Genomic DNA, 18,397 nt, shown 5'->3' with positions numbered 1-18,397 from the left:
GAGGGAGGAGGAGAGAGGGAGTAAAGTGATGATGTCAGGAGAAAGTCTGGTAACTCACCACTGTTCATGTTTGGGATTTCATATGGGTTTATTTGCGTAAGAGATGGTGGCTCAAATGCAATACAATGTGAAACTATTTTTATTTCGTCATCTATTCAACTTTTTAATAATGATGAAATGTGAGTGCGATTCCCAGACCTGTGGCCTTTCTTTGTGGAGTTTGTTACTTTGAGTTTGAGTATGTTCTCCGAAGACATAAGGTTGATTGTAGTTGGCCGTAAGTGTGAATCTGCATGTGTGTGAGTTAATCATAGTGGCCCTGCAATAGACTGAAAATCCAAATGAAATGTATTTTAACTTTATGTGGTGAGATAAATCAGCCAGGTCAATATTTATTAAGGAATCCAGTGTGTTTTAATGAGATGCAGGGGGAGCTGGAGGAATTCTGCAGTGGGCAGACATGAATTATGTCATAAGCCTTTTCATTAATTAGTGTTTACTTCATTTTACTCAGACTCAGGAGCAAGCTCAACAGTTTGGCAGTTCAGTCTAAACCACTTCAATCTAATGTGCTCTGCTGTGCCAGACGAGGCAGATCCATCTCTGAAATGGCTTCTGGATCTACATCACATCGTAATCTGCAGAATCATCCACCAGAGTTTTGATCAAATCAGAAATCTTCTTTAACCACATCACTGTACTTGTAGCAAATGCAGATGTTGGGTGTGAACTGGCTTCAGTATTGTGGGTTTATTTCAGAGATGAGGCCTGAAACACGATAGCAGTAAGATGCTGAGAGGGTTCAGGCCCTGGACTGGATAAGAAGATAATGTGCATTATCAGGACAAATTCACTGTGCACACAGTTCTCAGTTTGCAATGTAAACATGATACACTGACATAAATCAGAATAGAAAGATGGATGATGCTGCATGTGTGCAGGTGTACTCAACTGAAGTGCTATTTGTTTAGTGCTCAGTGGGTAAGTAAATTGGTAAAAGTAATTGATGACCTCTGGCTGGATGATCCTGTTTTTGTGAAGATGTTTCAGTTTCATCAGAGGTGAATGATGCAGGCAAACAACACCTCTGCAAGGCTGCTGTTGGGGGAAGGGTTCAGCATTTTCTTTAGGCTGAGGTTAGTGAGAGTCTGTCTGAATATGTCACGCCACAACAGATTCACAGTGAGACCTTCTCTCTGTGGATATTATAGAACACATAAGAAATAACTATGTTTTTTTGTTTTTCAATGCTGAAGTATTGACGTCTAAAGCAGTAGTTCTTACTGCTGTATGGACAAACAGAAAAAAAATAGAAGTCAATTATCATTGGATCATAAAACACGTCATGACATATGTTCCTCAGTACAGGGCATCTGCACAATGTTGACATAGGAATGTGAATATACTGTACAGTATCACATCCTGAACATGATTAAATCAGGGTAGTAGACTTACCGTAAGTGACTATTGTGTACAAAAGATAATAAAAAAGTTGACAACACGGAAGGAACCTGCTAAATTTGACACAATAAACTAATATGAAATTATTATAGAATAAATAAATAAATATTGTAAAATGAGTGTTTTCAGGTGCTGGTACATAGAAGATCTTGTGATAACACCAAATAGTACAGACACAGCATTAAATTTAACCTGTGTAATGTAAGATCAAATCAAATCAAATAAACTTTATTTGTCCCACCAGGGGAAATTTGTCTTGGGCAAGGGAGTTATGACAGCTGCCATGTACATGTAAAACATCCATACAAAATATATAAAATACACCAGTAACAAAGGCAAACAAATCCAAGAGAAGAAAGAAAGTGTGGGGTGCAATAAATAGAGTAAAATACTTATGATACAAATTCAAATAAAAACATACAAAGACATCATGTAATAAACTGTAGAGAAAGTATAAAGGTGATCATAAATCATGTCATCAGCCTTTTCAGTAATTAGTGTTTATTTCTGTTTATTCAGACTGTGAAGGGAGCAGGCTCAACAGTTTGGCAGTTCAGTCTAAACCAATCCAATCTGATGTGCTCTGGTGCCAAACGAAGCAGGCCCATCACTGAAATGGCTTCTGGATCTACATCACATCGTAATCTGCAGAATCATCCACTAGAGTCTTGCCCAAATCAAAAACCTTCCTTAACCACATCAGATTAAAATCACTGTACTTGTAGCCAATTCAGATGTCAGGTGGAAATCCTAGAACTGGCATCATGGGTTTAGAGATAGCGTGTCACTGTCTTTTGTGATACGTTGTGTAGACCAGTGTTGTCTGTTTATGACTGGGAATTGTATTTCCTGCCTGGTTGACTGGTTGACACAATCGGCCACATGTAATCCTCTGCCATCAGCTTTACACTGCACTACCACTGGGATTAAGTTTGTTCCTCATTCTCTGCGTGTGTGCGTCTGTTTGTGGACATTTATTGTCATATACTGCTGCCTGCAGATCAAACCAAACCCACCTATCCAACCAACTGGTGATGAGAGTGAGGGGGATTAAGGCCATCTGGTCCAAACCATGTTGTTTATGTCTGAGGGGGTGGTCTCTGATCGACCTTTATTATTCTCTACATCCCAGGTTCATGTTGAAAAACAGTGTAGTGATGGACAAGCCACATATAGGCTACACTATAGTATTTTCTTTTGCTCTGCAGTGTAAGATCCTTAATATCAAAGGAAGAAGGTTTCGCTGCAAGGTAACAACAAAATCTTCAACATCTTCAGCAAATAACACAAAGTGTTTTTTTTACTAGATGGACTAGATTTTTGGTAAATCATAACTTTTTCAACAGAAAAAAAAAGCTTGTTTTTGTGAAAGATCAAGTGATTGATTTAGCTAAATGTCCAGTGTGTAATTGATAAGGAAGCCCATTGGGTCAAAACCTGGCATATGACTCAGTTACTATGTTGTTGATGTCACCAACATCTGTAACGATTGACTGGGCTGTCACTAACGCAGCATGTTTGATCATTGTAACCTGGAGAGGTATCACATCAATGACAGTGAAGAAGAATATTCAGATACCAGTGTAGAGGAGACACTGTTGTCAGGTTGTTAAGTGTTTTTGGCCATTGATTGCCTTTTTAACTGGCTAACACAGATGGCAAATGGCTTCTTTTTTTTGCTCTGGATTGTGACTTAATAGTTAAATCCAGCTGTTAAACATCTGCAGAATATGAGCCATGACAAAAGTGAAACTCTCCAACCAAATGAGTTCTGCACATCATGTCCAGGTTTTCGACATTAGTGTAGTTTCACTTTCCAGTCATGTGTTCAGTGATGGTGGTTTGTGATCTTCACAAACAGCAAATTAATTAACATGGTGCTATTATTACTCCTTCATATTCCTTTTTTGGCCTGAGGGGGGAAGTCAACATCAGAAACACCATGGAACATCTGTATGTGTATGTGTATGTGTATGTGTGTGTGTGTGTGTGTGTGTGCGGACAATTTAGGTGTTTCCCTCCCAGCTGGCACACATTAATGAGCATGTAATAGGTGCTCCATATGGTCAGCCTTTGGAGCACCACACACACACACATAGAGCTCCCCACAGAGCTATCCGATCACACAATATAGAGCTTATTTTCAGGACCCCATGAATACAGTGAAACTGGCATAACAGCAGAACAGCTTAGTTTTAGCTACGTGCACCAACTTAATATCAGCTGATCACATAGTAATAAGGCTGTGACATGGAAAACTGGACTGTTTAGTTGTAAAGGCATAAATAGCCTAAAGCCTAAAACTAGTTGAGTCTTCACTGTGCTCCATACTGTTGTACAAAGACATGTCTCCAGTGGCCAAACACCAACACAGTCTGAACACTGACCATGACTTCTGTACATAACATGACTTTGTGATTGTAGGTTTTGTGTGGGTGGAATCAATCTATTAAGCATCTCTATGTAGAAAGTCATCAGTGTTTTGAATTCTTCAACAGTGACAGTCCTTCACATTTTATGTTATTTCTAAAATGTAGTATGTAATGTGTAGGATGGTAACATGCAGCCTGATCTGCTGAGACACATGAAAAGCATCAGCACAACAACACAACAAGTTCAAGATATGCAAATAAATTACTCACATTTACATTTAAAGGTGCTGTTTATACGTTTTGTTCATGCTATAATGCCAACATTAGCATTACACACTCTGAGCAGTGCTGTTTCTTCACGGGACTCTGGATACTGAATTGACTTAATATCAGAAAAAGACAAGATGGGGCTTCCTGGTCAGCACGCTAACTTCAGCAGAGAAAAATACACAATAGAGACCAGAGTTACAATGGTTTTGTTCTCCACCTACAGTATGGAGACAGATGTTGGTGTGTGAAGAAATTAAGTCTGATGCAGAAGTAATGCAAAAATGAATGTTGGCTAGCAGCACAGAAAGAAAGAAAGAAAGAAAGAAAGAAAGAAAGAAAGAAAGAAAGAAAGAAAGAAAGAAAGAAAGAAAGAAAGAAAGAAAGAAAGAAAGAAAGAAAGAAAGAAATTGTATACAGTAGACCTATCTATGTAAAGCTTCAGGATTTCATCATCAGTGTCGAGAAAGTATCTCATCTCTAAGTCAACACATCTGTCACTCCTCTATGCCACATCCTGATCCACCCCTCCCTCCCCGTCTCCTTCCATCCATCCACCCCTCCCACCAGGCTCCCATATGCTCCCTTTCCCTCTCCACCCCCACCCCCACCCCGACCCCTTGTCTCTCCACCAGTCGGCCAAATGGAATATTCTAGCAAATACGGCAGCACAGAGGTGGACTGATCCATTAGTGTGTGGTGGGTGGGTGGTGTCAGGGAGGAGTGCTGCAGAGAGCGGAGGGAGAGAGAGAGAGAGAGAGAGAGAGAGAGAGAGATAGGCAGCGCTACCCTCTGCCGCTCTAATCTCTCAGTCCGGTCTCTGTGCGCTGATGCTCTTTATATATACAGTGTAACATTTTATGGCTATGAATTAAATGTAAGATTAGTATGAGATCTGGAGACCAACAACTGGATGTAAACTTCAATTTGACTCTGCTCTGGTAAGTTATTTTCAGTTTGAGTTGCTTGTGTTGCATGTATATGGTTTGGGTTGTGCTCTGTATGGAGTGTGCAGATCTTGAATTATAAAGCAGATAATTATTATTTCATTGAGTCTCTGCATGCACAGAAAGGACCCTGATATGATTTCGTCTTTGATTTTGGATGCAACCAGGTTTTTAAAATCATTATGAAGATTTTTTTATGTGATTCCCAGGCAAATACAGTTTTTTTTCTCCGTGCAATTTATTTATAAGTCTTATTTTTAACTTCCAAATTGAGCAGAGCACATAATATACTGTTTAGACTATGAACAGACTGGACATCTCAACTTTTGCTCCTAGTAGTCCCACAGCTCTGTGTACAGAGACTGTACTGAATCTGATGTCAAATATACGTATGGAGGATAGTGAGTTTTGGATGCTTAACAAGGTGCAAAGTAAAAGAGAGCATGAATCTATTAATAACAAGGAGGAAGCACGAAAGCTCATATTCAGCAGGGATGGCCTGCTAACAGCATTATGTAATCAATGCACACACAAACGCAAACACACTTCTCATATTTCATTCTTTTTCTTATGATACGTGTCCTCCATTAGCCTGTAGACAGTGGGATAAGGACTTTTGTTGAGTTTTTGTTGTTATTGTTGATTCGTTTATTGTATAACAGGGACTTCCTATCAAACATTTAGAACAGCTGGGCTTTGGGCTTTCTGGCTTTATATATAAATGAGCTATGGCAAAGCTTCTTGTATAGTAATGACCGTAAAGTCACGCAAAGTAAACATCTGTCCATGCTATAACATTCTCCCAGTAAACTCTTGGTTCTGCTTTTAAAAAGCAAATCATTTATTTAACCGACCCAACATTGGCTTTTTCTTCCTTCTGAAACAGTCTAAGTGATGTCTAAAGGATGTCATTTACAATGTGGATCTCCAGGAATGACAGTGTCTTTTTTGTTGGTGTTGTAGTATTACAACAGAAAAGACAAATTTCCAGGACAAGATAGGGACAGCTAAAATAATGAATACAGGACAGTGGCATGATGGAAGCGTTTGTTGCAAGGCCAGTTTGATCCATAGATCTCGTCACTACCTTCCCCTGAACCTTGTGCTTCTAGCAGGTTGACGATGTCTCTGCAGAACTTGTCATGATGCCTTCAGGTTGAAGTAGTTTATGTGGTGATCCCCTGACTTTTACTTCAGCATGTCAAAGAGGAATTATGCAGGATTTTTTACCTTAACTATGCTACATTTTTACCTTGATTAAACAGCTTTGGAGTAATTGTGATAGTGAAATAAACGACTTGTGACTTGTTACAAGGGAGAATGGAGGCTCTCAGCCTTCCATTTAACGTCTTTTGGCAGAAAACCAACCTTGCGAGATCAGTTTCGCCAACCTGGTGTCCTATTAGCGCTCGTCTTTGCGCATCACGGCACAAACGCACCCTGTAACCCGTAATTCCTTGTAAGATAGCACACATCGTAACATTGTGTATGATATGTAACGTTTAAACGTAATGTACCACATTTGAAAACAAATGCACATGGCCTGGAGGAGGGTTAGCAAAACAGTGGAAAAAGGACCAGACTTGTATAATTCTCCTTTAATATTGCTAACATTGCATGTTATCACGAGCTCACTGTTTGTACCATATTCACACAGCCTCTGTCAGCATCTTTGTAGGTACGTAAAGGTACATCAGTCATAAGACATCATAAGAAGTGATATGCATTTTCCTATGAAGACAGGCTGGCCCCAGTTCCTGTGGTATATTTAAAGCTCCCATATTATGTCTATGTTGATTTGATTATACAGCAGGTCTAGCTTCTATATTAATACTGTGAAGGTGTCAAAGCTTCGGTCCATAGAGAAATGCACACAGCCTTTATTTAGAAACTGACCTGTCATGATTTCTACAACTTTGTGATGTCACAACAAAGCCTGTCACTACTTGCACCGAGCCCCGCCCACCTGGACCTACTTAGTTGAGTGTTTGCCTTGAATCTGCTTCTTTTTTTTTTTTTTTTTTTTACCATATCTCTCAGAAATAGTCATGGCCATGTTTACCATGATGGATTTGTACCTCACTGACGTGTAAAGTCCCTGAAATGTGACCTTCATGATACAGGGAAAATGAATGCATAAAGAATGATAGAAGACAGATAGATAGAAGATTTATTTTTGTAAACATGGAAAAACACTGGCCTGGACCTTTAAAACCAGCTGATGGCTCATATTTGATCACACTGCTGAACCGGAGTGCAGCTTAGGCTACTTCTGCTCTGATTTGAAACAGGAGACTGCACTGTACCTAAGTGTGTGTGTGCGTGTGTGTGTGTGCGTGCGTGTGTTGTGTGTGTGTGTGTGTGTGTGAGGTCTCTTCCTGCTGTAGATAGGAACGTGATGAATTATTAATCCTGGCTAAGTGACTGGGCTGACTGTAGCTTTCTCCTCAGCCTCCTCATGGGTCCGAGCCTGGTTGTTTTTGTCTCTCTGCTGCTCACATCATTTAATACATCAGTTTCTTTACAAAATCGATAAGTTGAAAAGGTTGTCATCATAACAGACTGATTGCCAAATACAGCAGAGGTGCAGCTTCTCTTCCCACGATGAAGCATCATCATGCCCATATGGATAGACAGGGTTTTCCATTGCGGTGAACTGTTTGTTCCTGACTCAGTTTACTTGTGCTTTTTTGCGTATTTTGTAAAAGCTAACTTTACTTGTACTTCAGTATTACTTCAGTAGTATTTTTTACTCCACCTCGCTTCACGTCAGATCCATCACAGTGTGAGATCATGAGTCATGAAATCAGAGAGTGAATGGACAGTCAGGAGCTACATTAGCAGCTGCAGCAGAGAAGAAGCTCTTTGTTTTTCTGTGGACACAAGAGGGCAGAGCTCCATGTCCAGGAGGAGCGTGGGGCCCGGTACTTCATCAACAGTAGAGCATCATCAGTCCACTGCTGCTGCCTCAGTGTTTCAACCTTTTCACAAACACATTACAGCAGGGAGCAGGTTACTGAGGCTGCAGGACAAAACCCAACATCCTTAGCTGCTGAGACAAGAGGGAGATGAGTGGACAGTCCTGATTCCCAGGCCTGGTGCCTTCCTCTGTGGAGTTTGCATATTCTCCCTGTGTCTGTGTGGACTCTCTCCAGATTCTTCTCACAGTCCAAAAACATGCACATTAGGTTGAGTGGCAACTCTAAATTGCCTGTAGGTGTGAATGTGAATGTGTGTATGTTGTTTGTCTCTTATTTATCGGTGTGGTGATACCCTGGTGACCTGTCCAGGATGTATCCCTGTGTCAGCTGGGATTGGCTCCAGACCAGTCCCCCGTCACCGTCACGCTGCATGAAGAAGCAGTGGAGATGATGGATGGAGTCTCTGAGGGTCAGGAATTCAGGATACATTTTTGTTTTCAAAGAAAATCTAAGATCTTAACATGGCTCACAGTTTAGACATGCTCATGTCCTCTGCCACCGTCCACTCTCTGTTTAGAGACAAATTCAACTCTAATTTACTTAATGATTTGGTTCTAATATTTGATCAGATTTTCTGTGTGTCTGTTTGAAGTGGCCTGTAGAGACATGAAAAGGAGGGTTGTTGTATGAAATGTCAGGGTTTGCCTGAATTTTAATAATTAATTGATTGATTAATCATTAAGTATTGATCATTCATTTAATTATTCAAGGATATTGGCCAGGTTCTGCCCCGCAGGCACAGTGGTCGGTCTGTGAACTGGATGTTTTGCTCAGCTCTGCAGGGCTTCCATATTTTTCCCACTCTGCTCTTTGCTGGTTTGATTTAATATTGTTGGGTCTTTTTCTGAATCTTAAGTCTGAGATGGGTCTTCAGTGTCAAACTTTTTTGTTAACAGTCAAGTCAAATATTCGAGCCTGAACTTGTCAAATATTCTGTCTGCTCAGTCTCTGTGTTTCTTAGAGTAAATTTACTTTTAACAGGCTTGACTGCTCTGAAAAGGTCAGTCAGTGTTTTTGTCTGTTCCATGTGTAGACTTGGTGTCCTTGTTTGAGCCTGCCGAGGACGTCCAGACTCTGCTGTGAACCCTCCCTGAATCTTTTTAAATAACCAAGTGGAATTATTTCAGAGCTTTTCTGCTTCTGGAAGTCTCCAAGTTTACTTTCTATTGGCTCGTAGTATTGAGGAAGTCTTTATTCTCTGAATATTGGTTCCATATTTTGTAGTTTTTAAAGTATTTGCTTGGTTTAACTGAGTTCCTGGTGATTTTGTCTCTAATGAGGTCTGAGGATATTGAGTCCATGTGAAGCTGCTTAGGCCGCGTTCAGACTGCAGGCATATCTGATTCAAATCTGATTCCTTCTCATATCCGATTTTTAGGGCTGACTGTCCACACTGTTTTTAGCAAGTGTCCAAATCGCATTTGGCTCTGTTCAGACTGGGCCACATTATTGACCCATCTGACAGGTTGCTGTAGCAACGACGTCGGAGCGGAGGCTCCGCCGTATGTGACAGGCGATGCCTCGCGGACGCGGCGGCTGCAGCACCGGGCAGATCAGCTGCAGCACAGTGATCTGCCCGGTGCTGCAGCCGCACTACCCCGCTAGTTTCAACCTCAGCCCGCCTGGTGTGTGTACGTGTACCAGAGACTGGTGTGTGTGTGTGTGTGCGTGTGTGTGTGTGCGTGTGCAGCCACAGAGACGGGAAACTCCAGCACCCCAGAGCTGGAGCACGCCGTCGCCGTCACTCCTGTCGCCGACAACACGGTAGTTTGCATAAAATAAAAGTAATAAGAAGGAAATTGATATTTAACTGGAGCTCACGGGACCGTACGGGACCTGTAACACAGTGACAGCGCCGCGGAGAGTGACGTCACGGACAGTCAGAACCGATCTGAGTGTTTGGAGCTGTTCAGACTGAGACGCACCTGTCCAAATGCGATCTGAAACTACCTCCTGGAGGTGGTTTCGATCCGTTTTGCAAAAATCGGATTTCATGTGATTTGGGACTGTTCAGACTTAAAAAGAGCCATCCAGTTCCAATCTGGATGGGCTAAAAATCGGATTTTGGCTGGCAGTCTGAACGCGGCCTTAGAGCCAAAGTGAAACAAGTTGGATTCAGTCCTCTCTTTGAGTAGGAGGTAAAAGTGTTTCTGTAATGTTTTGTCTTTGTGGCTATAATTGCATTTTCATGTCAGTAAATGCGTTTATGACTGTTGCATTCCTTTTGGTTTCTGGACATATATTTTCTTTGTTTGATTTTCAGGTTTTGACAGTCATTCTTTTTTCTCTTATCGTAATTTATACTTTTGCTGGGTGCTGGGTGCTGTCTGCAGCCTGTCTAAATGTCTTCAGTTTGATGGACTACTTTTCTGTGTGTGACACAGTTGGGGTTTTTGAAGGAGAGAGACTTGGTTGTGGTCTGATGAAGGATTTTGGAGGTTTGACTGTGAATTCATTGAAAGAGAAAGGCTTCATGTCTGTGTGTGCAGGTGCAGGTGCAGGTCCTTGACTCTTTGACAGTGTTCGTACTGAGGCTGCTGCAGGAGTGGAACAGCTGCAACGCTGTCAGAGTTGTTTCTAGGAGGCAGGAAAGCAATCACAGAACTGAAGAAACACTTTAGTTCTATACAAGATTTATTGGACCTGATAAATTGCATACAATTCTCTTATCAAAGACCTTCAGGGTTCTTTTGGAAACAATCTGTCTCACAGTTAACAGCGTTTCACTGTAATTGTTGTTGGGCCAAGGAATAAACTGTAGCTTACAGGTGCAGACAGTACAGTTTTTTAATAAACCACTTCATGTTTTGACTTAAAATTAAAACAGAACATTTAAATTTGAACTTGAAAGATCATGTGATGCGATTGAAAACTCCACAACAGTTACTTAATGAGGTTTTTTTTTTTTGTCAAAAGCTTTTTCATAGGTCAGTATTGCATTTCCAGTCCCAGTCTCACTAACACCTGCCTGTATTGGATTTCTGGAGTCCAGGACAAGCTTGATCCTAATGTTATAGACATTAAGACTCATGACATTGGCTTGGACGTGGGGCTCATACTGCATTAATTAAGACTTGACTTGTACTTGAAACCTTGAGACTTGACTTGGACTAAATGTTTAGTGACTCACCTGCAACTCTGTCTAACTGGAGCAGCAGCCGTGTTGACAGTTTATATATTTTTAGGCAGTTTGTTTAGCCTTGGACTGTGAGATGATGGCAAAATTCAGTCAATCATTACAATCTTTGTTGTCTATAAAATAGTAAACTTTATTCTAATGATATTCTAAAACATAAAAGCACAACATTCATCATGGAATAAAAGATGAAGTTAAGTTCTGTGTAAAAAAAAAAGTTTATTGGACTGATGCAGACTGAGCTCAGAGACTAACTGACCAACTTTGTTTTACAGTGTTTCCATGTTAGCATTGATGTTGCTATATGCTAGAATTTACTCATAGTTAATGACGAGGCTTACAGGTCAACATCCCCCATCAGCCTGTGAGAATTCATAAATAAGTGATGAATCTGTGGCTCTGGCGTCTCCTCACAGATGGTGACAGGAGGTGAGTCATGGTTTATTGGACCAACAGAGCAACAAACAAAAAAAAACACAAAGATTGTTATTTGTGGTTTTTGTCGGACGCTTTATAATCCCACAGATTTATTAACTGAAAAAAAGGAAACCCACTGACTGACTGTCTCTCTTGCTCATCCACACAAGTGTGCTCTCTCTGTCGCTGTCCCTCTCTCTCTGTATGATGATTTTGGTGGCTCTGATACATTTGTCACAATTGGACACTGAGTTCAGATTATCTTGACTGAATCCACAGTGTTTTGTTTCTTCAGTCATAAATGTGTTTTTCTGATTCATTTGGATGTTCTTAGCTGTGTAGTACAGGGGGAGGCCTCTCTCTTTACTTTAAATCTCTACAATTCACAAGTGTGATCAAATTTAAGAGACACATCGTGTCCGATACATTTTCATTTTCAACCATGTTGAGAAAAAATACAGAATGAGAAAAAATCCAATTCAGTTGTGTTTTGAAAATACTTGGTTTTGTTACCGACTACTGATTGGGTCGGTGGAATCAGCTCCAGACTTGATATGACTGATGCACAAAATAACAACAATTTCAACAGTTTGACTTAAATTTGACACCCTACTCACTGTATAACCCTGGGGTCAAAAGTCAGGACAGTTTGACCAAAGTGTTGAGCTGCAGTAACCTCAGTGTTGCATCAGAGGAGCCACAAAGCCATAAAGCATGAGTCAACCTCACTCTTTCTATACAGTCATGAACAGCTGAGATGATAACTTAGATAAACATATTGAACTTCTGTCGTCAGCATTGAGGGAGATATTGATAAGCCGTCAAGGTGGAACAACAACAGTAGAAATCCTCCATCAATCAACAGGAGGATGAACTGAAGGATGTTGCAGTTACACCTCCCTTGTTTAAAATATGGACACAATGAAACATAGACTCACTGAACAGTTTATTATGAACACCAACACTGTGTATACTGTAGCTCCTCTCTTTGCTCTCAAACAGCCTGAGTTCTGTGTGTGTCTGCTCCATGTTGACATGACTGCATCACATCATCTCTGATCTCAGATCCATCAGCTGAACATTCAAGCTGCCAATCTACCACATCATCCTTAAAGTTTTCTATGGATCCAGGTCTAGAGACTGGGGAGGTCACTGCAGTTCACTCAACTCATCAAACAAATGAACTTAAATAGCAAACCAATAAAAAGCTTTGCACATTATAGATCTTCAGGAGTGTAGAGAGATGTGCAGGTCTTTCCTTCCTGCTGCTGTCAGATTTTTCAACAAACACTAGGCTACACACTACACATGAGATCACACACACATAGACATAATGTGCAAACCTCATATGCTGCTGCTATACCGCTTTATAAATATAAAATTGTACATCTTATTATCAATATTTATTATTTGTTACTGACATTTTGCAGTTTTTCTTATTTCTTGAACTGTCCGCTTTTTTTCCCCAGCATAAGGCTTATAAAGCAATATCGAATTAGAAACTGGTGTCTAGACAATATTTATAAAGGCACATCAAGGCAATGTGGAGGAAAATCATTCATTCCTTCCTGAACTCCTAAAAGAAAAAGTAAATTAATGATAGCATCCTCCAGTCCAGACTTGTGTTCAGAGGGAGATGAAAGGTTAAAGTAGCTGAAAAACTGCAGGCGCTCTGCTGACTCTGATATCAGATTCATTACGTGCTTATTTAGGAGAGAGTCAGTCAATACGGGCTGATAAAGCTGAGTCAGTCATGTGACAGAGAGTCGAACCCACTCTATCCAGACTTTAATTTCCTGCTGGCCAGCCTGCAGGAGAAACACGGCCATCGCACAATCATTTACCACTGCTGACTCATCAGACCTTATATCACTCTTACTTTCTTGTCTCCTCGATCTAATTCTCAGTTTTTCACTCTCATTTATCTATTTGTGGTTGTTGTATTTCATTCAGAAGACACTAGAACCACAAACATTAAAGGTACTGTAGTTAAAAAAAAAAAAGATGCTACAAAATCAATGTTTACTATGACCTTATAAGCTTTGTTGTGTCTCTGTTGTATTTCCACTCTAAGCTTGATGGGTAACACATCAGTGCACAGGTCTGAGCATCAATAAAAAGATAATTCAGCCTGGAGGAGTGACTATTCATGTGTCTTTTGAGGGGTGATGGAGGATTTTAAATTGTGAGGTCCTGAAAAATGAGGTTGTCAATCAAAATCATAATCCCACCTGTTGTTGACCTCAGCTAGTGAGATGTGAGCGTACAGCTGCCTGAGTGACAGGGACTAACAAATAGTTTGATTAGGAAGGATTTTCCTTTATGAGTTGTATTGTGTGCATTAAAGTACATTTGAACTATATATATTCTCAAATCAATATCATGAGTATGAAACTTTCACGTCCATTTAAATTAACGAACCATCACTTGGTGCAGCAGTGTTATATTGGTGTTACGTTTGGTCACTCAGATGTTTTTTCTGAAGTGTTTAAAGTAACATTGCGGAGTTTTTCGGCTTTAAAGTAATGTTTCCAGACTCACTGCAATGGTAGAAAAATGGTTAATAGGATGAATGGTGCTGCCGCCGCAGCCTGAGCCGGGTCGCGTCGGCTGAAACCGCACTATGTAACTTCCCTGCACGGGTACGAAACACCGCCCCCCCTCCTTCCCCCCTCCCCTCTGCGTCGGAGAGAGACGTAGTGGGTAAAAGCGAAACTTACGGTTCCCCTCCGGTCATCGTCGTCGTCGTCGCAGCCGCCGCCGCCCCCCTACCCCCCTCACCCCCTCCTCCCCTCCCCCGACCACCCGCCACACAGTCTCCTTGCAAACATGTGGGAAATACTGTCGTTTATTAATAATAATAATAACGCTTATGCGCTGGATGCGCTGGCTGATAAGTTTCGTTTTCGTTAAATTTCGTTTTTCCCACCAGATGGTGGAAGCACTGAGCTGAAACTCCGCAATGTTGCTTTAAATTGTACCTTTTTTGTATGAAGTCAAAGCTCTTTTCTAGGTAGAAGCTGCTCAGATTGATGCTCAGCGTTTTTCATGTCATATCACCAGCTTCAATGTAAGTTGGAAAAGGCGGAGACACTGAGGTTATAATTTTTTCAGTTCAAATTCAATTCAAGTCTTTGTTTTTAATACTTTTTGGGTTCATAGTTCCCGGCCCCAATGAAAAGCTGTAGTTCTATTAAAAAAGGACTGCATGGGGCGGTGTGTGGCGCAGTGGTTAGAGCGGCTGCCCCATGTAGAGGCTAAAGTCCTCACCGCAGGCGGCCCCGGTGCAAATCCCGCGTCGGGCAGCCCTTTCCTGCATGTCATTCCCCCTCTCTCTGCCTCCCCCAGGAAAGTCTATCTCTACTAACTGCTATCAAATAAAGGCAAAAAATATACTTAAAAAAAAGAAAGGACTGCATTATTGTCTGTGTGTGTGGCTGGTAAAGGTGGTGTAAAGGACTTTGAGTGGTTGATGAGACTAGATAAGAGCTGTACAGTACAAGTGCAGCCCATTTACCATTTGTACAGTCAGTGGAGCTTAAACAGTTGAACAAGTGCAGCAATTGCAGTTGCCGTCACCCCAACCACTAATGGTGTAGTGCTGTTAGCCTGATGGAGTAATGATCTTCAAGAGCCTCAGAGGTGGAAGAAACCACACAACCAGACAGGCCACACACTGTGTGTATCACAGCAATCTGTGTTAGTTGATACAGTATATCTGATGAAGTGGATAATCATTCAGTGCAGTGTGTTACCTTTCAAACTGTGCATTATCTGAATGAAGCCAGTACTAATGCATGTGTAGGATCCTGCTACTGAGGCAAGCTACCACAACAGTTGTGTATGGAGAGATCCAAAGTTATTCTAATGTAATATATCCTATAATATAAAAGTTCCAAAGCTACTTATGAAGCTGTGGTTCTATGGATTATCTAGGTAATAAATTATGCTAGAGTTACCACAGGGTTGGTGGAGCTTTGTGTAGCTGTGGTGTTGTTGATGCTTTTTGACGCAAATACAATTTTCACTTTTCTATATATTTGTGAAGAAAGTATTTGACACACTGGTTTCCATAGCCCCACCGCCCGTCACCCTAAACTTAACCAACACAACTAATGATGAGAGGTGAGTCGAGTAACCTTAGTTAAAGGAGCTGTGGGATGGACACAACATACAATCAATAAAACCAAACCAACCAACATCAGACTGTTTAAAACCAAGATGGCTGTGATTATTCCTCTTTGGTTTGACTATAATCTCATGTGAATGCACAACAGGTCAAGTTGAGGGATACTGGCTCATGCAGCGACCATCACACTGTGACCATCTGCCCTGTTTCCCAAACCCTCCCACTCCAGCAGAGATAGACAAATAAATAAATAACAACAATACCAACAAGATACGTGTGTCTACGTGTTCATCTTTCTAAAGCTCCGAGGACACTCACTGACATAATGTAATCTCTTCCGCCACCCTGACCCAACCCCCCCCCCACAACCTGTCACCCAAACACAATCCCCTCCTCTTCACCTGGACATTGGTTATTACATAAGTCTTCACAATGGAAAAATATGTTACTAAACTCTAGTTGCACACACAATACAGGTAGGGTTAACTGTCACTGTTACATTGTTGGACTGATATAAGTCAGAACTTGTGATGGGACATTGCTACATCAAGTTTTTTTTTTAAAGCTGTACAGAAAAGAAAATTTAATTTGAGCCCACTGTGGGTCCTAACATTAGTGTAATAACTCATCTGATCTATCAGACGATGTAGCCCAAACTTTGTGCAAGATTCTATTTTCGAGTAAATCCGGGATGAAAGAGTGGTATTTTTTTCGCATTGGATAATGCAGGTGCACAAATTATGCCTCACCCTGCTCACGATTCACCAGCCACTGATATTGGATCCGTCATCCGTCAGTCAAACATCTGAGACACACACACACACCGAGCTCGGTCTCGCCCCAAACAGTCAAGTTCGTTTTCCTTTCTCGGGTAAACTCGTGCGGCAACTCGTGGAAACTCGGCACAACAAACAGGACAAATGGCCATTTCTGAACACCTTTAAATATATTGGAGAGTACATATTTAAATAAAGACTTTTTCGACCTTTGCCATGACTACGTCCTATCTATGCATCATATTTTTCAGCTGTTGCCTTTTGAAAGCTAAAGACACTCATGTTTTAAGGAGTGAAGCTATACAGTGTATCCTGCATGTCTAACAAACTAAACACTTGTCTGGGTAAACACTTTGGTGCAACATACTGTAAGTGCCACCTATAGATTTAGTGCTGTTTTACAGTTCTTCTCCTTCTCCATTTGCTATTATATTATTATTATATTAATAAACAGCCCACCTTGCCCATCACCTGCCTGTGTCTGTAAGACAACACCAACACAACTAATCATCATCATGTAAATGCCTCAAGTGTTGAATAATGTAATTTTAATGTCTGTCTCTCTCTCTCTCCCCCGCTCCCATCTCTTTTTTTCTGAAGACAGATCAACTGTAGAGGAGTCACCAGTGGCACCACAACATTTACAAGCAGTAACTGGGACAGACCTACATTTTAGCTACACAACAGCTTGGCTGAATTTGTGATGTTAGAAAAGATCATCATTAGTTAACAACATTACTGTTTATTAACTTGAGAAGCCAGTGAGAGGAAGCAAAGCGACATGAGTACAACTTCCATATTTTAGGTGAATTAACTCACAATGTTTTTCTAAAATAGAAAAAAAAGTCAAATATCAGCTTCATCTCAATCTCTAATTTCTCAATTTTAAAACCAGACCAGACATAACAAGCAAAACAAAAAGCTCCTCCTCTAAAGTCAACTGAGCAGGGTTAGCAAGCCAAGATGGCTGACCCCTACCATAACAACGTGTACCAACAAGGTGGTGACGGCTATGGATCTTACGGGGAAGGTGGCGACTACCCCCAGGAAGAGGACGCAGCCAGCGACGTGACCGAGGGACACGATGAAGAGGATCAGATGTACGAGGGAGAATATCAGGGGATCCCCCACCCGGATGAGGTGAAGGCTGCACAGAGAGCTGCTCGGTGAGACGCTACTTTAATGCTTTTTTCTTCTTGTGTAAATGTCCCAGTCAGATGTGCAGCAGTGTGACTGCAGAGGACGGTGGCGCCGTTATAGTCCAGCAGTTACTCTGAGCCTGACATGTAGCTCCCTGAACCTTCTCCACTGTGTAGTTGACATCTCTGTAAAATGTTTTTGTTTTGTTGATAGTAACTTCCAGATATAAATTGTCTTAGTCATTTAAATCAATACAAATAGGTATCATTCAGTCTTCAGGTATTGAGTTCGTCTCAGTTCTGCGTTTCCTTCTTCGACCACATCGTTGTTGCTGACCTGTTTTAACCCCTCTCTAGATAATTCATTACTTCACCTTCACAACTGTAGAAGGACCAACACCAATGCAACTTACACATATTCATATTTATTCATAGATTCACCAGTTAGTGAAATTTACTATCACTATAATGCTCCTCTTAATGTTGATGAAAATGAGGGGTGAAAATCACCAGAGGCCGATACTATAACAATACTTGTGTCGCGATACAATATTATTGTGATATTAAAAATATTGCGATATGCTGCGATATTTGTGATTTATTAGCTTTTTTCAACTGCAAATGATGTCTCCAAATGAAAACACTGTTAACATCTGTTTTAAGATCAACTTTACCTGTTCAGACCAATACTTTGCATCTGTACTGTATATTGATACAATATTGCCATGCAAAATATTGCGATAACTATGCTGTATCGTTTTTTCCCCACCCC

General features: G+C 40.9%; 1 protein-coding gene across 3 annotated transcripts in view; it reads left to right on the top strand.

Annotated features, from left to right (window-relative positions):
• Window positions 1-18,397, top strand: part of LOC146985557 (synaptic vesicle glycoprotein 2B-like) — a 34,960-nt gene that overhangs the window by 2,488 nt on the left and 14,075 nt on the right. Inside the window, exons 1-3 of one of the 3 annotated variants that reach the window (XM_085778597.1) lie at window positions 4,845-5,041; window positions 17,087-17,291; window positions 17,382-17,652. In XM_085778597.1, the coding sequence (XP_085634723.1) occupies window positions 17,450-17,652 (203 nt within the window). In that variant the 5' untranslated portion in view covers window positions 4,845-5,041; window positions 17,087-17,291; window positions 17,382-17,449. Of the gene's footprint in view, window positions 1-4,844; window positions 5,042-17,086; window positions 17,292-17,381; window positions 17,653-18,397 lie in introns of those variants that run through there. The other 2 variants (XM_085778598.1, XM_085778599.1) reach the window with 2 other exon arrangements.

This window comes from Trachurus japonicus, chromosome 6 (genome assembly GCF_045865225.1).
Source record: "Trachurus japonicus isolate A0001 chromosome 6, Traja_1.0".
Taxonomy (NCBI): Eukaryota; Metazoa; Chordata; class Actinopteri; order Carangiformes; family Carangidae; genus Trachurus; species Trachurus japonicus.
Note: the sequence above shows the minus strand (reverse complement) of the source record. Positions and strands in the feature narration are given on the sequence as shown.